At 50.0% G+C, this 23,869-nt stretch overlaps 1 protein-coding gene across 4 annotated transcripts in view; it reads right to left on the bottom strand.

Annotated features, from left to right (window-relative positions):
* The window catches only part of LOC108178662 (Ig lambda chain C region-like), a 362,049-nt gene that overhangs the window by 315,072 nt on the left and 23,108 nt on the right, over positions 1-23,869 (bottom strand). Inside the window, exons 1-2 of one of the 4 annotated variants that reach the window (XM_089323438.1) lie at positions 22,604-22,751; positions 22,186-22,493 (exon numbers count right to left, since the gene is read on the bottom strand). The exons of 2 other annotated variants lie outside the window; for them this stretch is intronic. In XM_089323438.1, coding sequence (XP_089179564.1) covers positions 22,186-22,493; positions 22,604-22,652 — 357 coding nt within the window. In that variant the 5' untranslated portion in view covers positions 22,653-22,751. Of the gene's footprint in view, positions 1-22,185; positions 22,494-22,603; positions 22,752-23,869 lie in introns of those variants that run through there. One more of the 4 variants, XM_089323440.1, reaches the window with a different exon arrangement.

The following is a 23,869-nucleotide window of genomic DNA, read 5'->3' as shown; positions in this document are numbered from 1 at the left end:
CAAAGTGAAAGAGACAGAGAACAGTGAATGTTGAGCTGAGAACCAACTCCACAGAAGGCTCCCTCTCCCCGACTGAATCCTTGCAGAGCAGCACACAGGGGTAGTGTAGGGAGGATTTGGGAGAAGAAACTCACTCGCTTGTAGGATTCACGGGACTACAGGAAAATGCAGAGAGCCCTAGGACAGACAAGGGGACAGTCCCAGTGAGATTGAAACAAAGGAGTGGGAGTGAGAAACTTAGAATCTTTGAAAATGAGTGGATGACAGTTCCAAGGATGCGGGGGGCAGGAGGGATAAGCAGTGACTCCTAGAAAACTCTGGTGAAAGGTCACAGGCCACTCTGAGGACCTTGGCAGTGACCAAGCGGTCATAGAGAAGACAGAGGTGAGGAGGGAGGGGGAGACTCAGGACTGAGGAGGAGGCCGGGGATCAGAGACGATGAGCAGCCATAGGTTCAGGTGGTCTGCACATTGGGAAAGCCTGGAGCAGAAGCAGTGGAAGGTGGGTAGAGTCAGGGCGAGGCCGGGGCGGGATGAGCTTTGGTGCCTGTGAGCATCACCTGCGCTCTGCCTCCTGGAAAGAGGCCCACAGCAGGCTTGTGGCTCTCACCTCTGTAGGCTGCATGCATGGAATCTGCATTGCTCCTTAACCCCTTCCTTACATCGGACACGGGTGTCTGCTTTCGGTTTTGTCCAATACATTTTGCTTTCCAGTTACAAAATGTCTGTGAATGTTGTTGTGTTACCTGATGCACGTGGATCTCCTGTGCAAGATTCTAGAAATGCAGACTCCAAGGCCCTGTCCTTGGTCCTGAATCAGAATCCACACAGAGAACATCCCAGGGCCTCCTGTGCAGGGCATCGTCTGAGCAGCACTGGTCTCAGCCAGGTGGGAAACCTGGGAAGATCTGTGTCTGGACTTGATCCCAAAGCCTCAGCCAATGGTGCTTCCTGGATGTCCAGACACGCTCCATTTTCCCACATTGTTCACAATAATTCACCAGAGTTTTTCCAATAAAAGTCTCGGGAATCCACTCCTTATCACAAAATCTGAGGAATGACCAGAATGTAAGACCATAGTCACACTTTACCCATACCAGTAAGAAATTTAACTGAGTTAAACATGTTAACTTTGCCTTAGTTCCCACAATTTGAATCAAGTTGAGTATTTTGAAAAGGTAGATGGATATGCTGATACAAACAGGCTGATATAATATAATACACTTCATTATTGGTCTATTGAGGTTTCCTGTGGCTCGATGACTCAATGTTGGTAGCTGGTATGTATCCAGATCTATGCATTTTGATTTTCAAATTATTTGACATAGAGTTGTTTGTAGTATGACCTAGTGATTCTTTGGATTTCTGTGTTATCTGATGTAACATCTCCTTTTTCATCTCTGATTTTTTATTAATTTGAGTCTTGTCCTTGCCCCCTTTTTTGGTTAGTGGAACCAGTGGTTTATTGATTTTGTTGATTTTTTCAAAAAACAGCTCTTCAGAATCTCACTTAACTTTCTCTATTGTTGGTTTCACTTTCATATTTTTTTATTTAAATTACTGCTTTCCTTGTACTAATTTTGAATTTGTTTTTCTTGTTTTTCTAGGCCTTATAGATGATTTCTTAGATCATTTAGTGGATATATTTCCAGTTTCTTGACATAGTCACTAATTGCTATAGACTTCCCTCTTCACACAGCTTCCGCTGTATCCTGTGAGTGATGGGCTGCATTGGCATCTTCATTCATTTCCAGGAAGGCTTCTACTTCCCTTTTGATTCCCTGGATGACCACTTGGTCAATCAGCAGGGTCTTGGTTCTATCATAAACAACAACAGCTGTGTCGAAATGGTAGAAATTTGAATACAGACAGAATTGTGCAAAGTTTCGAGCCATGGTGTCCAGAATTGTGTAGATCCTGAGAGATGCTTACATCGATTTAGTTTCTTACTGTTTTAGTTTCCTACAGTCTCATGATGAATACTCACAAAATGGGCAGCTCAGACACAAGAACTTGTGCAGGCCCAGATCTGAATGATGAAAGTTCCTGGCCCCAGAACAGAGAAATGCTTCCTCTGAAGCCCAGGGGGAATCCTCTCGACCTCAGCATCTTCATAAGAGGTTGCAGGAGAATCACTGGGGTGCCTGGCCTGCACCTCCCTGGTCTCTCTATCTCTCTGCTTCTTCACATTGATTCTCCTCGTATCTCCCTGTCTCTTCAGCTCTGCAGGGTCACAAGGCTACCGAATCCAGGACGGCATCCGCTCAGCTAATTCTCATAGCAATGATCCTAGGTTCCAAGGACGACGCACTCTAAGGTACTGAAAGTTAAATTTCAAAGAATTTCTTGGGAAGATAAGACTAATAGATGACATGTGTTTTGAAGAATCCTTCCCACTAACAGTCACATTGTTTTACCATTTTATGGTCTCGGAAGCATTTGCACTGTCTGGAAACACAGCCTGATACTATCACTGTAAGAGTTCACACATGGAGGTTTCTTCCCTTTGTCTTAGCTGGCACAGCCCTCACTGCAGCTGCTGTTTCTGCAGGATCAGTGTCTGTGCTGGGTCCTGAGATCTCAGCGCACTTCCTGTCCCTTCTGGAATAGAAAATCATGGGAGGTGCAGGAGGCCTGAGGGGTGCAGGGCAGAGGGGAGTGAGGAGGGAGGGGTGAGGCCGTGGGCAGGGAGAGTGAGTGGAGGCCACATCCATGCTGTGTGCCGTGGTGCAGAGAGAGCACACATGTCTAGTGCAGGGGCAGCATGCATACGCCCACGCTGGGGGGTCACTGCTCACCCCAGCGCCCACTGTGTGGGGTGAGAAGGGAAACTGAGGATGATTGTGTTTCTGACGTCAGCACTTCCAGGGCTGAGCACAGGACTTCTTCCTGTCCACTTAACCGAGATCTGAGGGCTGTGCTCTCGGCCTGGTGTCTGCATCTGTCTGTGCCTCCCCCAGATGCCCTGTGTGGCTCAGGGTCTGGTGTAACCTGGGTGAGTCCACCTGCCTTCTCCCTGAGCAGAGCCTGCTGCAGAGAAGTGTGTCCTAAGGGGGCTCTACAGACTCTGATCTCTGCAAAGAGCCACAGAGCCCAGGACTGTGGTGCAGGGTTTTTGTCTCACTTCCTCTCATCTCGCCATTGTGTCCAGAGACGCAGACAGGGAGGGCGGCTGAGTCAGCACAGGCTGGGAGAGGGACCCTGCAGACACAGAACACGGGGAGGGGGCAGAGGTCAGGCTCACGTCCCTCAGGGCTCTGAGCAAGGGGTGTGAGCCAGGCTGGGACCTGGTCCCCAGGGCCGTCCCTACCTGTGCAGTGAGAGAGGAGCAGCAGGAGCAGAGGAGCCCAGGCCATGGTGGTCACAGCCCCTGACACCCACAGTGGGCTGTGCTGCCCCAGGCCTCCTTTTCTTCCCCAGCCTGTGCCAGAGGAGGGGCTGCTCATGCAAATGAGGCCCCACCCAGTGCCTGCCCCGCCCCTCCCTGAGCCCTGGTGCTGGGGCTCAGCTCCCACTGCAGACTGACGAGGAAGAGGGTTTGTTACCCTCCCTGGGACGCCTTGAGGGAGAGGAAGCACCTGTGAGACGAGACAACGGTCCTTGCTCCGGGGACCCTTTCACGTTTCAGAGGGCACAGCTGCCCCATCCCCATCAGTGAGCACAGGGTCCACAAGGCAGACCCACAGCGCCCCCTGCTGGTGGTGATGCATACACTTTCCCATGACCCAGAGACCTGAGGACCACAGAAATCCTGCAGCTCCCCAGTCACTGTGTCCACTCACACACCCACGGCCTGATTGTAGAAGCTGGGACCTGATGACCTGTGTAGTTACTGTCATTTCTAACCCCTGCAGCAGACCTGACATATAGGACACACATTTTGTTGTTACCAATTATTAGTTTAATTATTCATTTCTAATGTTCAACTGGGGAGAGAGAGAGAGAGAGAGAGAGAGAGAGAGAGAGAGAGAGATGCTCCATTTTCAAGTTCACTCTGCAAGGGGCTGCAAAGGCCATTCCTGAGCCACACCATGGCCAGTGTCTGATAACGGTAGACAACTGAATATCTGGGTGGAGTTGATGGTGATGGTGTTTTGAAAAGCCAATCGACAGTTTCAATGTAATTCCCACTGAGAAGGGAGAGCATGGAGCATCACTGTTGGACCTATGCGGGCACTGACCACTGTGCTGTGCGAGTACTGACAGCAGCATAGGACAGGACACACAAAACATGGCCTGTGTGCTGCTGGTCATCCCAGGGTCATGGCAGTGAGCCCAGTGTGCTCCAGGGAGAGCGTGTGATGGGGTGAGAGAGCAGGTGTTTGCAGAGAGCTGGTTTACCTCAGTGCTGCCTCAGGGAGACTTAGGTCAAAAATGCCTTCACCTTGCTGGACAAAAGATCTATGAAAATATTCACAACTGGGGATGTGCCTATTCCTCATAACATGAGCTATAATCTGATGAGTATATACCCACTGTTGTCCAAAAACATACCTTAGTTACTTACATGAGCTGTTTGAGAGACCAACTACGTTTGTCAATAACTTTCCAGTATTTGAAAATCACATTCTGACAGAATGAGACAAGATCCAATACTTTCTTTGAATGTGGCAGAGGATTAGATGGGCTGATAAGGCCAAGCACAGGAATCCTGGAACATGAACCATCAGAATAAAGATGTTCAGTGTCCTCCTTACTGACAGCTTTGCTTCATGGGCACATCATGGGTCCCCTGTTCAGCAACACTCAGAGTGATTTCAAAATCCCATAGTCTGCTGAAGGCTGGCCTCAGACTCCTGGCTGTGGCATCTGGGAGTCCTGATAACAGAAGATGCCCTGAGCGCCAGTCTGGAGGGAGGAGCACAAACGTGGGGATAACCAAGGGAAAGTCATTTGACACACAGGTGAAGCACCATGAACGGGACTGCCATAACTTGTAATTTTATTGAATTTTAAATAATGCAAATTTAAGCATGAGCATTCACACACAGTTCATGGGGACTGCACTGGACTGGACAATTACGATAGCACCGAGGTAGTGGAGGATATAATGTGAAGCCAGTCCACAGGGCAAAAGACCTGACAGCATTGTCACCCAGCTATGTTGCTGCTCCTGTCTGCTTGTCTGACGTCCACCCCAAAGTGGAAACAGAGAGAGTGCAGACCTTCACACTACTTATTCCTTCTTTATGCCGTGCTTATAGAAGATGCTCTTTAGAGAAGCCACCATGATGTTTGCATTTTCTATTCTTAGTTTTGGAAGCACTAAGTGCATACGTGTTTGGTCAACACTCATGCTTACCATTCTGGTTGGGGGAAGACTCCATCTTATTGGGTAACAAGTAGACTGACCGCATGTGCTTAGAACACTAATCATGGACCAGTGAAACCATTTGACTCTGTGTGAATATTTTGGATGGTCAAAGGGAATCAGCATCACAGAGACAAATTCCCTGTGCCTGTGGACAGCTGCAGGACACAAAGGAGATTTAAGCCATAATCTTGCCTGGAGCTTACAGCAGGGGACTCTGATCCAGTCCAAATCACACTGGGACCATTCCATGCCCATGGCACCAAAAATGTTTGAAGATGCCTGAAGATCATTCCATTTGTCTGAACTGGGATTAGAGGGCTACAGGCATCTGCCCAGGCTGGACCTACCTTAGTTTCCCAATGTCCTGCTCTGCACTGAAGAACCCTCCCCACAAAGAAGGACCTGCCCATCACATGCACAGCTCCCAGGCTCAAAAACCCAGTTGTGCACCACAGCTGTTCCATGAGTGACTGAGAAGGGAGCAGGAGGCCATCCATAAACATGGGGGAACAGCACATCTTCATGCTGGGAAGAACAGAGAGGATCCATGTGCATGGATTCCAACCCCAGGCCTCCAGCAGAACACAGGGCAAAGAGCAACCTCCTGCTGGGCACAGGCTGGGGCACAGCTGGGCGGGGAGCCTGGGGAGTTTCCGTCTCACTTCCCCATGAGTCTGGATCACTGTGGGATTAGCATCACTATCAGAAGACTGACAGAAGTAGTCAGCCTCGTCCTCAGCCAGCAGCCCAGTGATGGTCAGGGAGGCAGAGTTGGAGGTGCTGTCGGTGGAGCCAGAGAACCGATCAGGAACCCCCGACGATCTCTGATCATCTTTATAGATGACTATGGTGGGGGTCTTGCCTGGGTGCTGCTGATACCAGTGCACATAGTAATCCTCAATGTTGTCACTGTCGCGTTTGCAGGATATGGAGACCGTCTGCCCCAGGAATCCCGACACAGACTGGGGCTGAGACAGCACAAACTGGGCCCAGGACCCTGCAGGAGAGAAGACACACACACATCCGTGAGGACAGGTCAGAACGACCCCCAAGTTAGGGGAAGCTGGCAGCATCCAAGGTGCCACCCAGGTGCGCTCCCAGAATGCCCTGCAGGCAGCCACCTGTGCAGTGATCCAGGACTGTGAGGAGCAGTGGAGCCCAGGCCATGGCTGAGATGCCCAAGTCCCTGCTTCCTGAGCCCACAGTGAGGGCTGAGCCAGCCTCCCTTCTTATCTGCTCTTCTGGCCCTCAGAGTGGGAGGTCTCCATGCAAATGTTTCTCACTCTGGAGGCTGTGCAAGCGCCCCCCCACCCCACCCTTGACCTCAGCCTGCATTCTGCTTGAGAATTGGAAAGACCCTATAAGGGGGAAAGGGCTCCACCGTGTGGACGGAACAGGAACTCCACCAACAGGCAGGAAAGCAGCGGAGGAGCTGTGGAACCCTGAGCAGGTGCCTGGACCACAGCTCCCTCTGGTGGATGCAGGAGACACTTACATGCTGCCTAGGTGCTGGTGATCAGGGCTCCTCCCTCCCCCACCAGCACCTGTCAGAACTCTAATCAGTGCCCAGGAGGTCTCTGCTCAGCATCTCATGCTCACGGTGTATTTAAGTCTTCCTGTCTATTCAAATGTGCTAAGTACCACTCATCTTGTTAAGACATTTCATCTCAATTTTGGTTTTTGGATTGAATTACCATCCCAGAGCGAATGAGCTCTGTTTGGATGAGACAGAAATGAGGGACCTATTTTTTTCCAGGAAGGAGCACCTGGTTAGATTCTCTGAGATTTGAATGGAAATTGGGCCAGCAGGCACACGTAGGAAGCCTGGGCTGAGAGCAGACGTCACCGACAGAAGACACAGAGAGCAGCAGGCTCTGAAGGAAGTGGGGGGGGGCACTGTATGAATCAAAGATCAATGTAGTCAACACCCGTTGATTAAATAAAGTACTCAGTTCCATGGTGGTAGATCCAATGAATCTGGAAACAATATGGTATTAGAATGTGCACGACTGGATCTCCTGGCAAATGTGGGAAGATGGAGTTGATGTAGGCTGGAAGCTGTGGTGTGTGCACCTGCTGCACATCACTGCTGTCCCCCTAGAGATCTTACACAAACTCTTCCGTGAGAGCCGGTGTTTCTATTCTGGAGAGTGAGGGGGCAGGAATGAGGTAGATGGAAGAGAAACTCTGCAGCCCACTGGCAATGGGACGTGCTGTCCTCCTGTGGGCCTGGAATGAGGTAAGGAACTAAAATGTGCCCGTGGGGGCCTTCATGGCCATGGGGTACTGAAGTCATTGAAACTCATGTGTGATGGGGGCAATTTTATTGCAAATGAGTTCCTGTCCAGTACCTGCCCCGCCCCTCCCTGAGCCCTGGTGCTGGGCTCTGCCCCTAAGCAGACAGAGAAGAATCAATGTTTGCTTCATTTCCTGGGGCCTTGAGAGGAAGCACCTGCGACATAAGACAAATGATCTTTGCTAAGGGACTCTGCCAGGCCTCAGGGGACACAGATATTGAGTCCCCATCAGTGAAAACCTTGCCCAACCCCAAGCCACTCCCTTTGCATGAATGGTCCTGGAGGAACAGCTGTGTAGGAATCCGAAGTATCCACAGCGCCCCCTGCTGGCAGAAGGGCACAAGCCTCCCCATGGTCAGGAAGCCCTAGAGCCCAGCTGGTTCCTGCAGCTTCCTAGTTTCTGTCTAATTCACAAGGACCCCTGTGATGCAGCCCAGCCTACTGGGCCGCTTCCCCTGGCATAATGTATTGCTTCTCTGTTGTTCTCAGTGCCAGCAACAGATTTATGATTGAAAATCTGCTCTTCAGTGAATCCAGAATCCCAAAGCATAATGTCCAATAGAAAGGGTCATTACTGGCCTTAGATCTGTTGTTGGAACCGGGATTGCAATTATTTGAATTCACACATGCAGTACCTGGGCTGTTGGTTTTTCCCCTGAGTAGAGAATCATATCATCTGCAAAGAGGGATAGTTTGAGTTCTTCCTTCCCAATTTGTATCCCTTTAATTTCTTTTTCTTGCCTAATAGCTCTAGCTAAAATTTCCAGAACTATATTGAATAGCAGTGGTGAGAGTGGGCATCCCTGTCTGGTACCAGATCTCAGTGGAAATGCTTCCAACTTTTCCTCATTCAATAGGATGTTGGCTGTGGGTTTTTCATAAATTGCTTTGATTGTATTGAGGAATGTTCCTTCCATACCCAATTTGCTTAGGGTTTTCATCATGAACGGGTGTGGTAGTTTATCGAATGCTTTCTCTGCATCTATTGAGATAATCATATGGATTTTTCTTCTGCAGTCTGTTAATGTGGTGTATCACATTGATTGATTTGCGAACATTGAACCATCCCTGCATACCAGGGATAAATCCCACTTGGTCTGGGTGGATGATCTTTCTGATGTGTTGTTGCATTCTATTGGCCAGAATTCTATTGAGGATTTTTGCATCTATGTTCATCAGGGATATTGGTCTGTAATTTCCCTTCAATGCTGTGTCTTTCTCCGGCTTAGGAATTAAGATGATGGTGGCTTCATAGAAAGAGTTTGGGAGGATTCCCTCTTTTTCGATTGTTCTGAATAGTTTGAGAAGAATTGGAGTTAGTTCTTCTTTAAATATCTGGTAGAATTCATCAGTGAATCCATCTGGTCCTGGGCTTTTCTTTGTTGGGAGGGCCTTTATTACTGTTTCAATTTCTGACTCAGTTATGGGTCTGTTTAGGTTTTCTTTGTCTTCCTGCTTCAATTCAGGTAGGTTGTATGTGTCCAAGAATCTATCCATTTCTGGTAGATTTCCCTGTTTGCTAGCATACAAGTCCTTGTAGCAATTTCTAATGATTCTTTTTATTTCTGTAGTGTCTGTTGTTACGTTTCCTTTTTCATCTCTGATTTTATTGATTTGGGTCTTTTCTTCTTTTAGTTAGTTGGGCCAATGGCGTGTCAATTTTGTTTATTTTTTCAAAAAACCATCTCCTCGTTTGGCTGATTTTTTGTAATGTTATTTTGGATTCAATCCTATTGATTTCTTCTCTGATTTTAATTATTTCTCTTCTCCTACTAGATTTGGGTCTGGTTTGCTGCAGTTTTTCTAGATCCTTGAGATGCATTGAAAGCTCATTTATTTGGTGCCTTGCCAATTTCTTGATGTAGGCACCTATTGCTATAAATTTTCCTCTTAACACTGCTTTTGCTGTACCCCATAAGTTTTTTTGATAGGCAGAGTGGACAGTGAGAGAGAGACAGAGAGAAAGGTCTTCCTTTTGCCGTTGGTTCACCCTCCAATGGCCGCCGCAGCTGGTGCGCTGATCTGATGGCAGGAGCCAGGTGCTTCTCCTGGTCTCCCATGGGGTGCAGGGCCCATGCACTTCGGCCATCCTCCACTGAACTCCCGGGCCACAGCAGAGAGCTGGCCTGGAAGAGGGGCAACCGGGAAAGAAACCGGCGCCCCGACCGGGACTAGAACCCGGTGTGCCGGTGCCGCAAGGCGGAGGATTAGCCTATTGAGCTGCGGCGCCAGCCCTCACTAGTTTTTTAAAGAATGCTGACCTGCTCACACTGCTGTGGCTTGCATTCTTGTCCTTGTGTGGGGCAGTGTAACCAGGGCTCTGTGCAGTCCCCCTGTGCTGGGGAGGCTGAGGCCTCATGGGTTTCTGTCTCACTCCCCACCACTCTGGTCCACTGCGCTCTGCAAGTGCTAAGGCTGCTGTCCTGTGATGAGCAATATAACCAGCCTCATCCTCAGGCTGGAGCCCACGGGTGGTCAGGGAGGCTGAGCTGCCTGACCTGGTGGCAGAGTCTCTCTGGGACCCTCATGAGGGTCAGGAGCCTGGGCGTCCAGCCTGGGTGCTGCTGCAGCAAGATGCTCCATCATTGCCAACATTGTTGCCATCTCCGGTACAGTCTCTCCTGAGCTCCTGGACATGGAGGCTGGCAGATTCAGCTCTGCCTGGGCCCCAGAGACTATCAGAGGGGTGGAGAGGAGGGTGAGAACAGGGCCAGGTTTTACTGATCCAGCCTCTGGGGCCTGGAGCAGAGCTGGGTTTGGATCTCCTGTCTCCAAGGTAAGGCCCACACTCACGTGTACAGTGAGTGCAGACGGGGAGGAGGGGCGGGATCCAGGCTATGGCGCCGGCTCAGCCTGTGCTCCCGATAAAAGCTCTCCTTTGAAAATGGAGCTTCCTGAAGTCTCTGTTTTGTATCTCCCCCAAACTTCATGGAGGTGTGGTTGCCACTGCATTCAAATGAGATGTTGTTCTCGGTTGGTTCCTGGGTCTCCCTGCCCTGGGTACTGGCAGGTCAGAAGGAGAAAGAGAGGAGGCCCTGCAATGGGTGCAGGGTGCTGCTCTGGCCAGTGCAGGGTCTTAGTCCACCCGAACCAGGATGGACTGGGTCCAAAGAAAGGTAAGTGTGCCACTCGCCCATTCCCCAGCCCCCCGATCCCGGGGACAGTCAGACACAGTGGGGAGTCAAGTCAAGTTAGCAAGAACTCATTTATTGCATGCATAGCAATGCCTTTTAAAGCACAAGACTGCAGGATTACTGGGGCAGGGCATAAGGACCAACCAATTACTTAAAAGGTCATTTTACAGGGTGACTTTTTATAGGACCAGCCATATGTCTGTACACTCGTCATCAGTTGTCATCACCTCCCCTGATGCTGTGTGGCCAATCAGCTTTGGTGGTAAATTACTTTGGATACCGCCCACCTTCCTTCCTTTGGGTGCCATCTTTGAATTGCTTCGTGTACCTAATTTCCCCACAGATTCCCCCCTTTTTTTATATTAAAAAGAAAGAGGAACTGAGCGGAACTGCCTGTCTTAGGTTGTCCCTCTGACTGGGATCAGCCCTTTAGGGAGCATGTCTGTCTTAGGTTGTCCCCTTCTGGGGATCTTACCCGTCTGTGACTACTACTCCAGCTGTTCAGGGCTGCCCCAGGGGATCTTACCCATCATTGGCTACCACCTCAGCAACTCAGGGTATTATGTATTATACTTCTACATCTTGGCAGTGGCCATGGGTGGATGCACAGGGTTTCCAATCTGGCACTTGAAGAGCAGAATAACCCAGTTCTTAAACAGTGGCATATTGTTGTCAGACCACCATTAACTGGACCGCAGCAATGCGATCTTAGACATATTTACAAGGAAGACCAAGGGGCCCACAAGGGGGAGGAGATAAGGAAGCCATCCCCCAAGGCCCGACCACAGGTAACTAGAGCTTGGTTCATTACAACATTTTTCAAGGTCTCCTTGGAGGGTCTTGATCTTGTCCTGGATGATGCTGGACCAATTAGCATAAAAGCAGCACCCCTGATGTACCATGATGATCCAGTCACAAAGAGGCAGAGAGTTCAATATGGTCTTTTTATCCCTGTAAGAGAAAGGAAAAATCACTCCTGAGGAGGGGGTCCTCCTGGGTGACATTCTTTGGCAAAAGGGGGGATATTTAAGGTTTCTCACAGGTACCCATCCAAATCCTCTACCAGCCCTTACCAGTGGGTCTGGTCCTTGCCAGCATCCCTTTACTGGGTTTTTCCATTTTACCGTAACTGAAAGGAAGGGTACTTGGAGGGACCAAGGTTTGTAAAAGGCTGACAAGGGCTGATGTTTTGGAAAATTTAAAATATTTAAGGTGAGCATGGCCATTCATAGCTGCTTTTGTGGGGGTGTGATTCCCCCTTTTTGTTTTATAAGTTGGTATTTTGGTTTTTGATGATTGCCCTTGTGGGTTGTGAGGAATTTTAGTAGAGTGTTGAATTATTTTACATCTTGGCAGCACTTTTAATTTAATTTAAACATTCCGACTGGTTATTATCTCTGCAAGATGAGAGATATATCTTTTGACATCTCCGGGGGCCCTTCTGGAGATACCAAAAGTTTAGAGAATTTAGACTTTGATTTTTTTAGAAAGTCTGTTAAAGGTGCCGAGAGAACTTAGAGTATTTGGTTAGAATAGAATTTTTTAACATTTTGAAATGACAGTCATTTATTTAATTAGGGCGATTTTAACACTTTTAGACCAGATTTAATTATAATGATATTTAACATAGCTTTTTAAGACTTAATGTTTTTTTTCAATCTAAACTTAACAGAGACAGTAGAGTACACAATAGATTACCTTGGCAGAACATGAATTTTAGGTCTCTTGTTGTCGAATAAACCAGAAATAAAAACCTTGAACATAAGAGTTAGCACACAAAATCATCACATAACTCAGAACTGTTTAACAGAGTCAAAAAGAGCTGACAGGACCTAACTCTAGAAATGGCAGAGTAACCAATTAAGCAGACACTGTTAAAAAGAGACGTTACAGTTTTTGCAAAAACAGATCTGTAAAAGAAACAAGTTTAAAGCATATTAAAGACATGTAAAACTGAACAAGCAAACCAAGTAAACGGAAGGGTGTTTGCATTAACCCAATTTTCTGAACCAATCTGTACTGGCTTACTTCAATTGACAACATAATACACTTTGCACAATTTGAATTGACTCAAACAGTTGTTACTTAAACAAATTTAGAGTCTCATCCTTTGAGATGGCCATTGGGCCATTTGGGGAGTGAACCAGCAAGTGGAAGATCAATCTCTCGCTCGCTCTCTCTCTCTCTCTCTCTCTCTTTCCTCTTCTCTGTCTGTAACTCCACCTTTCAAATAAGTAAATGTTTAAACTAATTTTTAGAAAAAAATTTTAATATCTCTGGATTTTTATTTTTAGTGATAAAGTAAGAATCTCACTTAATTTTTTTTTTTTTGACAGGCAGAGTGGACAGTGAGAGAGAGACAGAGAGAAAGGTCTTCCTTTGCCGTTGGTTCACCCTCCAATGGCCGCTGCGGCTGGCGCGCAGCGGCTGGCATACCACGCTGATCCGATGGCAGGAGCCAGGTACTTATCCTGGTCTCCCATGGGGTGCAGGGCTCAAGTACTTGGGCCATCCCCACTACACTCCCTGGCCACAGCAGAGAGCTGACCTGGAAGAGAGCCAGCCAGGTCAGAATCCAGTGCCCCGACTGGAACTAGAACCCGGTGTGCAAGGCGGAGGATTAGCCTAGTGAGCCGCGGCACCGGCCTCACTTAATTTTTATTAAAATTTTCAGATCACCATATTCTTGTGTTTTTTTTTTTGTTATTTTTTTATTTACTTATCAATCTATCTATTTAAAAATGAGAGAGGAAGGAGAGAGAGAGGTCTTCCATCTGCTGGTTCACTCCACAAATGGCCACAATGAGTGGGGCTGGGCCAGGAGGAGCTGTCCCAGAGCTGTTTCCTTAGCTCCCACTGGTGACTTGGAAATGCCCAAAGATTCCCCTGCGATGGAAGCAGGTGCCTTCCATCAAATTACTTCCCACTTCTCTGACTGTCTCAGTCTTTTGCCAAGTCACAATTCAGTCACTGACCCTCGGAGTTGTATTTGTGGGCAATGTGATCCTTCTGATGTAGAATCCCCAGGGACTTGGGAGGATGACTCAGCTGTGCTCCAGGGAGCACAGAGCTTAGGCGCCTACTAAGGAACCTGCCCCGCCCCTTCCTGAGCCCTGGTGCTGGGGATCTGCTTCCACTGCAGACTTAGGAGAAAGAGGATTTACCTCATCACTTAAAAAAAAAAAAAAAAAAAAAAAAAAAAAAAAAAAAAAAACACCTTTGGGGCCTGTGATGTGGCACAGCGGGCTGCAGCCTTGAATGAAGTGCCGGCATCCCACATGAGCGCCGGTTCTACTCTCATCTGCTCCTTTCCTGATCCAGCTCTCTGCTGTGGCCCAGGAGTGCAGTGGAGGATGGCCCAAGTCCTTGGGCCCCTGCACCCACATGGGAGACCTGGAAGAAGCACCTGGCTCCTGGCTTTGGATTAGCACAGTTTTGTCCACTGCGGTCATAGGGGAGTGAACCAGCAGATGGAACACCTCTCTCTCTGTCTCTACCTCTCTCTTTAACTCTGCCATTCAAATAAATAAAATAAATCTTTAAAAAGACGCAGCTGAGGGTGCCCGCGTTATCACATCAGAGTGCACTTCCGGAATTCTCTCTTGGCTCCGCTCCAGATCTGAGCTCCTGTTCATGTGAACTCGGGGGTGGGCAGCAGGTTGTGGATAAACCTTTCAGCCCCACTCCCCACATGGGAGTCGTTGGTGGAGTTCCTGGTTTCTGCTTTCTGTCTCGTTCCGCTTGGTCTTTGCAGCGATTTAGTAAATAAACCAGTGGTGGAAGATATGTTTCTTTCTGTCTCTCTGTATGTGTCTTTCTTATCGTCTCTCTTTCAGATAAAATAAAACTTTCAAATTAAGATGAGAATCAAATGGGAGCCATCACACACCCACCTCAGACTCCGCACTACACTTGCAGGTGGAGGTTGAACTCTGGACTCAGAATTGGCTTCACGTGCACCTGCTCCTGTGGGCTCCTTGCACAGCACCTGGAGCTGCTCATGTCCTTCCCCACTGTCTCTGTGCCCTGGGGTCACACCCATCCCACTGGTCTCCTTCCCATTGCTGAACACCATGCTTCCCCTTCTCTCCTTCCCAAGGGCTAAGGGTTCACTTAAGACCTGCTCTCCAAGGAACCCAGAGCTCTCAACTCATAATCACCACAAATAGCAAAACCAAGGTCTTTGTCTCAGGTGTGCTTACTCTGGATTCTAATGGGATAGAATTCACCCATTCATTTAACGGTAGTTGGGAGTTAAACAAAGGGAACTATTTATCATCATGAATCTGAACAATGCTAAACTGAATCAGAGTGATATTCCACTACACAAACACACAATGTGTCAGAATGAATGGAGCGACAAGATCCACTCTCAGGCCGAGATCTGTGGGGGTGACTTTATGGTGACTCCTCTTCTTCACTCCCCATTTTCTTAAAAATGTATTGCATGTCATTTTCCATCTTCTCCTGCATGGATAAAGTTCCTCCTGCATGGGTTCAGTTTCTCCTCCCTGGGCCTTGCACCCAATCAGGTACAGAAAGACAATGAGAATTTGGGAAGCAGATGAGGCTTGAAGGAGTTGCTTCCATTGCACACATGTTCCTCATCTCTGTCTCCATTGTTGCAGGGGTTCTTCCTACCCTGTAGATAGAATTCTAGTGTCTTACGTCAGAGCATCCTTAGGCTGTTCTAGATGAGGCCATGGAAATGGATCTGGAGGAGGCAGCAGTGAAGGTCACCCTGAGCCCCATCTGGACGTGGGAGCACCTGGAAAACTCTTCCCATGCCCACGGACTGACAGTGTGGTCGCCCACATGAGCCAGGACCTGTAACACGACTTCAGCATCATGACTACTGTGTGCCCTCTGCAGCTGCCTGGCTTGGAGTCTTCCCAGAAACCCCTGGGCAGCAATCATGAGGCATCCAGTGCTCTCCTTGAAATGTACAAATAGCAAAAAAAGAAAAAATAAAATGCAACGGTTTCTGAGTGTTCAGACCTCAGCTGTCTGAGACCACGCAACAGCCCTGATTAGAGAACAAAGAAGGGGGTTTTTGTCCCACGTCCTCGTTCAGCTGGGTCACTGTGTATACACATTGCTAACAGCTACCCCGAAGATGTAGTCGGCTTCATCCTCAGCCTGGATACTGGAGATGATCAAGTAGCGGTCAGCCCCAGAGCTGGAGCCCGAGAAGCGATCAGGGACCACGGTCCCCTTGGTGTAGCTTCCATCACTCTCAAGATACAGCAGGTACTGAGGGGCCTTCCTGGGTGCTGCTGCTACAAGTCAATGGTGTAGTCACTGTGCTCAGAGCTCAGAGTGCAGGTGAGCTTGGCCGAGGCTCCCAGGGCAGCAGACGCAGAGGGCGACTGAGTCAGCACAGGCTGGGACAGGGACCCTGAAAGTACAGACACCGTTACCCTGGAGGAAGCACGGGGTCGGAGCATTGCTCCCAGGAGGTGGGGGAGTTAGGTGACCCGGGGGTCTCAATGTGAGGCCCCTCCTGACCTGTGCTCTGGAGGAGGGTGAGGAGGAGGTGGAGGAGCAGGGTGCAGGCCATGGTGCAGACTCCCCAGGGCTCAGCCGAGGCCTATGCTCTGCAGGGCTCTTATCCCCACCCTGGCCCAGAGGAGCCTGAGATGTCCTTCATGTAAATCTCTCCTCTTGCTCTGAGCAACCACGGCCTGCTGTGACCCGTGTGCAGCCCCAGAAGCAGGGTGTCCGTTGGGGAGAGGAGGGCAGAGGCTGAGCCTGTACTAGGCAGCTCAGGTGGACCCAGCTGCTGGCCCCATGCATCCTGCATCAGGCCCAGGAAGCAGTGTCTGAATACCAGGCTGAGAGCCCCACCCACTGCCCCATGCACTCACCGCAGCCCCTCCTGCCCAGGCCCAGGTGCCTGGTATCTGAGCATGACAGGAAGTCCAAGTGAGGCTCCTGCACCCTACAGTTCCGACCACTGCCTGCTCCCCCCAACCCAAGGTCACAGTGACCCGTGCTCAGAGGCAGCCCCCTCCTTGTCCAGGCTCCAGCCTTCCCTTTCCTCCTCAGTGGGAGCAGCAGGTGGCTCCGCCCACTTTATAGGGACTAAAGGGGGAGATTCAGTGAGGTCAGAGCAGAAGGGAGAGGAGCAGCCAGGGTCACACTTCCTAAGACCTCTGCACCCCCTCCGTCCTCACCAGCAGCCAATTCTGAGTCCATTGCCAGGGAGCTGTGAGTTATCAGTGAGGCTTGGGAGGCTGTGAGTGCTGCCTGGGTCCCTGGGGCGGAAGCACCTGCTATGGCTTCGCTCTTGCCCCAGAGAACTTGTGTCCAGGACCCTATAACCAGCAACAGTTGTTTTTAAATTTTTCGGAAAACTTTTATTTAATAAATATAAATTTTGAAATTACAACCTTTGGGTTATTATGCTTCCCCACCTATACCCACCCTCCCACCCACAAACCATCCCATCTCCTATTCCCTCTCCCATCCTATTCTTCATTAAGATTCATTTTTAATTATCTTTATATACAGAAGATCAACTCTGTACTAAGTAAATATTTCAACAGTTTGCACCCACACAGACACACAAAGTATAAAGTACTATGTGAGGGGCCAGCGCTGTAGCGCACTGGGTTAAACTTCCACCTATTATAATGCCAGCATCCCATATGGGCACCGGTTCTAGTCCTGGTTGCTCCACTTCCAGTCCAGCTCTCTGCTGTGGCCTGGGAAAGCAGTAGAAGATGGCCCAAGTGCTTGGGCCCCTGCACCCACATGGGAGACCCAGAGGAAGCTCCTTGCCTCCTGGCTTGGGATTGGTGCAGTTCCGGCCATTGTGACCTTTTGGGAGTGAACCAATGGAAGGAAGACCTTTACCTCTCTCTCTGTCTCTCTCACTGTCTGTAACACTACCTGTCCAATAAATAATTTAAAAATCTGTTAAAAAATAAAGTACTGTGTGAAGACTTGTTTTACCGTTGATTCTCATAATACGACACATTAAGGACAGAGGTCCTACATGGGGAGCAAGTGCCCAGTGACTCCTGTTGTTGATTTAACAATTAACACTCTTATTTATGGCATAAGTGATCACCTGAGGCTCTTCTCATGAGCTGCCAAGGGAATGGAAGCCTCTTGAGTGCACAGACTCGGACCTTATTTAGACAAGGCCATGATCAAAGTGGAAGATCTCTCCTCCCTTCAGAGAAATGTACCTCCTTATTTGATGGCCCCTTCTTTCCACTGGGATCTCACAGAGCTCTTTCATTTAGGTTATTTTTTGCCACAGTGTCTTGGTTTTCCATGTCTGAAATGCTCTCATGGGTTTTTTGCTGGATCTGAATGCCTTAAGGGCTGACTCTGAGACCAGAGTGCAGCACCAGTTTGAATCTGCATCAAACCCTGCTCACTGCTGCATGGATCCAAGCGCCCCCTGGTGACAGGAACCACGGAATGGGAATGACCTGGAGAATTCCCCAGAATGTTCAGCAGCTTTTTCCTTTGAACAAACATCAAATTTTGTTTTCTGCTCAGCCTCCTTTAGCTCAGACATAGGATTGTTTGTGTTTTGCTGTTGTTATCTGGTTTTGTGCGTCCTTCAATTCCTTGCCTGCTGTGTCATTGAATCACCCCAGTGTCTGACTTTCATTTTAATATTAACTCTGTTTTTATTTCTATTTGAATTTTTCTTTTTTATGTCACTTTTTAAAAAATACACTTTCATAATTTAGACCTGCTTTAATATATACCTTATATGTCTTTGCATTCACATCATTTCCATTTGTTTCTATAGCATTAGACATTTTTTATTTAAAGGACTTAGTGACTGCTGTGGGGAGAACTCTGTCACAAAACTTGAACATCAACATCGTCTCAGCACTGGAGTCCGAGGTTTGCATTTTCATATCTCATCCATATCCCAGCTTATTGCAGAATGCACAGGGCTGTGCCCTGGACTCTGAGACCTCCTCTGTCTCTGTTCCCCAGATGCCCTGGTGGCTCAGGGTCAGGCTGCACCTGTGTGTGTCACTGCCCCTGGTCCTGGGCACAGCCTGCTGCACTGAACTTGCACTCAGAGGTCTCCACAGATATTCACCACTAAAGATGTTCAGAGCCCATGGCTGAGGAACCAGGGTTTTTGTCTCACTTCCTCATCGTCTGAAGCACTGTGTGCATGGAGGCTGCTCTCAGTGGCATGAGCTGTAGCACAGTAATAGTTCGCCTCGTCCTCGGGCTGCAGCCCAGAGATGCTCAGGACGCCTGCATTCTCTGAGGTGTCCTTGGATCCAGAGAAGCGGGTGGAGACCCCAGATCCTAACCCTGAGCTTGAGTCAGTGTGGTAGTGCAGCAGGAACCAGGGATGGCTCCCTGGCACCAGCTGATACCAAGATATCTGGTAACTGGCAACACTGTAGCCAGTGCTGAGGGTGCAGGTGAGTCTGGCTGTTGTGTCCAGAGACGCAGACAGGGAGGGCGGCTGAGTCAGCACAGGCTGGGAGAGGGAACCTGCAGACACAGACACACGGGGAGGGGGCAGAGGTCAGGCTCACGTCCCTCAGGGCTCTGAGCAAGGGGTCTGAGCCAGGCTGGGACCTGGTCCCCAGGGCCGTCCCTACCTGCGCAGTGAGAGAGGAGCAGCAGGAGCAGAGGAGCCCAGGCCATGGTGGTCACAGCCCCTGATGCCCACAGTGGGCTGTGCTGCCCCAGGCCTCCTTTTCTTCCCAGCCTGTGCCAGAGGAGGGGCTGCTCATGCAAATGAGGCCCCGCCCAGTGCCTGCCCCGCCCCTCCCTGAGCCCTGGTGCTGGGGCTATGCTCCTAGTGCAGAGAAGAATGAAGGTTTGCTTCCTTCCCTGGGCCTTGAGAGGATTCACATGCAACATATGAAAATGACCTTTGCCCAGGGACTCTGCCAGGCCTGAGGGGACACAGATGCTGAGGCCCCATCAGTGAGAACCTTGCTCAACCCCCAAGCCAGGCACCTTTGCATGCATGGTGGTGAAGGAGCAACTGTGTAGGAATCAAGAAGTTAGTCCCACAGCGTCCCCTCCTGGCAGAAGAGCACAATCCTCCCATGGTCAGGAAGCCTTGGAGCCCAGCTGGTTTCTGAGGCTCCCCAGTTTCTCTCTCCATTCACAGGGACCCATGAGATCCAGCCCAGCCTACTGGACCCCATCCCCACGACTGAAGTCCATTATCATCTGTTGTTCTCTGTATTACCAACATATTTTTAATTCAAAATCTGCTCTTCAATGAATTCAGAATCCCACACTCATATTGTCCAATAGAAAGGATCACACTCTGGCCCTAGATCTGTTGTTGGAACCAGGATTCCAATTTATTTGAATTCATACATTCAGTGATCTGGGCTGTTGGTTTTTCCCCTGAGCCGGGCAGTGTCTGGGCTCTGTGGATGCAGCAGGAAGAACCACAGGAGAGAAGCTCCCTGCTCTCTAGGAGCTTGGAGCACAGCGGCGGAAACACTCAGGAAACAGAGTCCTGGAGACAGGTCCTCCTGTGGCTGAGCTGCCCTGACCACGCTCACCGTGGGAGCCTGGTTCCCACTCCTGACTACTGAGAGCTACTCATCTCCCAGGAGACACAGACACCACCCTCCCCCAAGCTCTGTCCAGAGCCTCCCCCAGTCTGCCGCCCTCTGACCTAATCCTGGTGCTCGTGTCCATCACAGTTCACCAGGGCTAGGAAGCCTCCTGGGGGATTTGCCTACTGTGAATCCCAGGATTCTTCACTCCTTAAACCATGCTCTGAGTAATAGTTCAAATACCTGCATCTGATAAACATACTTCTTGCTTGAAAATCTCCCTTAAATTCTATCTCCAACATTATGAAATAAATCTCTCAAGTATCTCACACGGGGATTTTCTGGGGTCACCACTGTTTGTTCCTAGTTCCTGCCTTACCTGTCCCTCCTGTGCTGGGGCAAAGGCAGAAGCAGATGCTACAGGCAAGGAGGATACAGAACCAAGGATCAGGACATTCCTCTCTAAGTCATTCTGATCTCCTGGCCCCATCACAGTCCATCACCACTTAGAACCAAACACACACCACTGCCCACCCTGAGAATAGCAAGTGTATATTTTTATCACTTTGCTTTTCAGTGTTGTAAAAACATAGAATACTACATTACCAGTTTTTTTTTTAAGCATTACCCAATTTTATTTATTTATTTATTTATTTATTTATTTTTTGACAGGCAGAGTGGACAGTGAGAGAGAAAGACAGAGAGAAATGTCTTCCTTTGCCGTTGGTTCAGCCTCCAATGGCCGCTGCGGCTGGCGTTTTGCGGCCCGGGCACCGCGCTGATCTGATGGCAGGAGCCAGGTACTTCTCCTGGTCTCCCATGGGGTGCAGGGCCCAAGGACTTGGGCCATCCTCCACTGCACTCCTGGGCCACAGCAGAGAGCTGGCCTGGAAGAGGGGCAACTGGGACAGAATCTGGCGCCCCGACCGGGACTAGAACCCGGTGTGCCGGCGCCGCAAGGCGGAGGATCAGCCTAGTGAGCCGCGGCGCTGGCCCTACATTACCAGTTTTGAATACTCTAAATGCTGTCCCCAGCTGTACTCAGGCTGTTGTGCAGTGTGTGTAGAACCAGGCATGACCAGCACTCAGCAGTGTGTGTTGTCACAGGAGGATCTGGTTGAAGCTGATGTTGCAGGTGGTGGGAGATTTCGCCAGAGCACTCAGAGTGAGGAGTGAGATGACTGAGCACTCTGCCAGGGAGCAGCAGGTGAGGCTGCCACAGGAATTTTGCAGGTATGGCCAGTCCAATGAAGTCGAGGAGGCACAGTCTTGTCATGTCCTTGCACCTCCCCCTCCATGGAGTGATCCCTCAGTCAATGAGCAGGGGGCGACAAGAGTACTTTCTTTTTATTCGACAGGTAGAGTTATAGACAGTGAGTGAGAGAGAGACAGATAATAAGGTCTTCCTTCTGTTGGTTCACTCCCCAAATGGCCACCATGAACAGAAGTGGGCCAATGAAGACAAGAGCCAGATGCCTCCTCCCAGAATCCCATGCGGGTGCTAGGGTCCATGCCCTTGGGCCATCTTCCACTAACTTCCCAGGCCACAGCAGAGAGCTGGACTGGAAGAGGAGCAGCCAGGACTAGAACCAGTGCCCATATGGGATGCTGGGGATGCAAGCAGAGGATTAACCAAGTGATCCAGGGGGCCGGCCCCGACGAGTACTTTTGTTTGCATCACATCTGCAGATGTGAACACTCTGTAGGAACTGGGCCCGGCATGTGGTTCCCAGGGAATCGGGGTGGGGAGACCATGGGGGAGCACAATGCATCCTGTTCACTCCTGGGTGGATGAACATAAAACGTATGTGTTTGAGGGATCAGGAAACCAGACAATCTTTCAAGAGCCATTTGGCAATCTTGGTAAGAGAGAAACAAGTTTTTGTCCCACTTCCCCGTTCATCTGGGTCACTGTGCATACCCACCGCTATAATCTACACCACAATAGTAGTCGGCTTCGTCATCAGCCTGGACGCTGGAGATGATCAAGTAGCGGTCAGCCCCAGAGCTGGAGCCCGAGAAGCGATCAGGGACCCCGGTCCCCTTTTCATAGCTTCCATCACTCTTAAGCTTCATTAGGTACCAAGGGGCCTCCCCTTGCTGCTGCTGATACCATGCAATGGTGTAGGTCTTGTGGGCACTGCTCAGGGTGCAGGTGAGCTTGGCCGAGGCTCCCGGGGTGGCAGATGCAGAGGGCGACTGAGTCAGCACAGGCTGGGACAGGGACCCTGAAAGCAAAGACACCATTACCCAGGAGGAAGCACAGGGTGGGGGCATTGCTCCCAGAGGGTGGAGGAGTTAGGTGACCTGGGGGTCTCGATGTGAGGCCCCTCCTGACCTGTGCACTGGAGGAGGGTGAGGAGGAGGAGGAGCAGCATGCAGGCCATGGTGCAGACTCCCCAGGGCTCAGCCAAGGCCGACTCTCTGCAGGGCTCTTATCCCCGCCCTGGCCCCAGAGGAGCCTGAGACGTCCTTCATGCAAATCTGCTCCTCTTGGTCTGAGCACCCATGCACCTCTGGGACCCGTGTGCAGCCCCTGTGGCTGGGTGTCCTTTGGGGGAGTCCAGGGCCCCTCCTCAGGGGCAGCCCCCACCTGGATTCTCACTTCCGTGTTCTCTTTGCCTCCTCAGTGGGAGCAGCAGGTGGCTGCGCCCACCTGACAGGGCGTCCTTGTGGAACGCGGGTCTCAGACACCCAGTGCACCCGCAGTGAACACACACAGGAGCAGACGTGATCACAGCTGACCACCGTGCCAGTCAGCCCTGAGCACACCTGCTGGTAGCTGAGGACAGCAGGCTGCCCTCGTCCTCCTGGGCCCCTCACAGCCGAGCCCACAGGGAGCAGGGTGGGGAACGCTGGGAGAATGATCCCCCTCTGGGAGTGGCACCCTGGAGTCACTGGGAAGTGAGGAGCAACCCAGGGAGGGAAGTAGGAGATTCACTGAGGTCAGAGCAGAAGGGAGAGGAGCAGCCAGAATCACACTGCCTAAGACCTCCCCTCCCCCTCCGTTCCCAGCAGCAGCCAATTCTGAGTCCAGGGTCAGGGAGCTGTGAGTTATCAGTGAGGCTGGGGAGGCTGCGAGTGCTGCCTGGGTCCCTGGGGAGGAAGCAGCTGCTATGGCTTCTCCCTTGCACCATAGCACTTTTCTCCAGGGAGCTATAAACAGGAACAGATTGAATCTGCTTCAGACACTGCTCACTCCTGGATGGGTCCACAGCGCCCCCTGGTGACATGAACCACAGAATGGGAATGACTTGGAGAATTCCCCAGAACGTTCAGCAGTGCTTTTTCTGACAGCCAACATGGAGTTTTGTGTAAATTCCAACTCCTCCAGCTCTCAGCAGATGATTGTTTGTGTTTTTATGTTGATATCTGGAATTTGTAAGTCCTCCATTTCCTGGTCTGCTTTGCGATTGAATCGCCCCAGTGTCTGAATTTTACACAGGGCTTAACTGTTTATAATTTCTGTGGGAACTGTTCTTTTCCATGTCACTTTCTAATATTTAACCTTTCCTATCCAAGGTTTCCATTTATAGCATATTGCTTTTCTTCACAACATTTCCATTTGTTTCCAAAACATCTGAAGGCTTTCTTTAAAAGGATT

Source organism: Oryctolagus cuniculus, chromosome 21, assembly GCF_051225735.1.
Source record: "Oryctolagus cuniculus isolate XC-2025 breed Fujian yellow rabbit chromosome 21, ASM5122573v1, whole genome shotgun sequence".
NCBI classification, from domain to species: domain Eukaryota; kingdom Metazoa; phylum Chordata; class Mammalia; order Lagomorpha; family Leporidae; genus Oryctolagus; species Oryctolagus cuniculus.
This window is presented reverse-complemented; position numbering and strand designations above follow the sequence as displayed.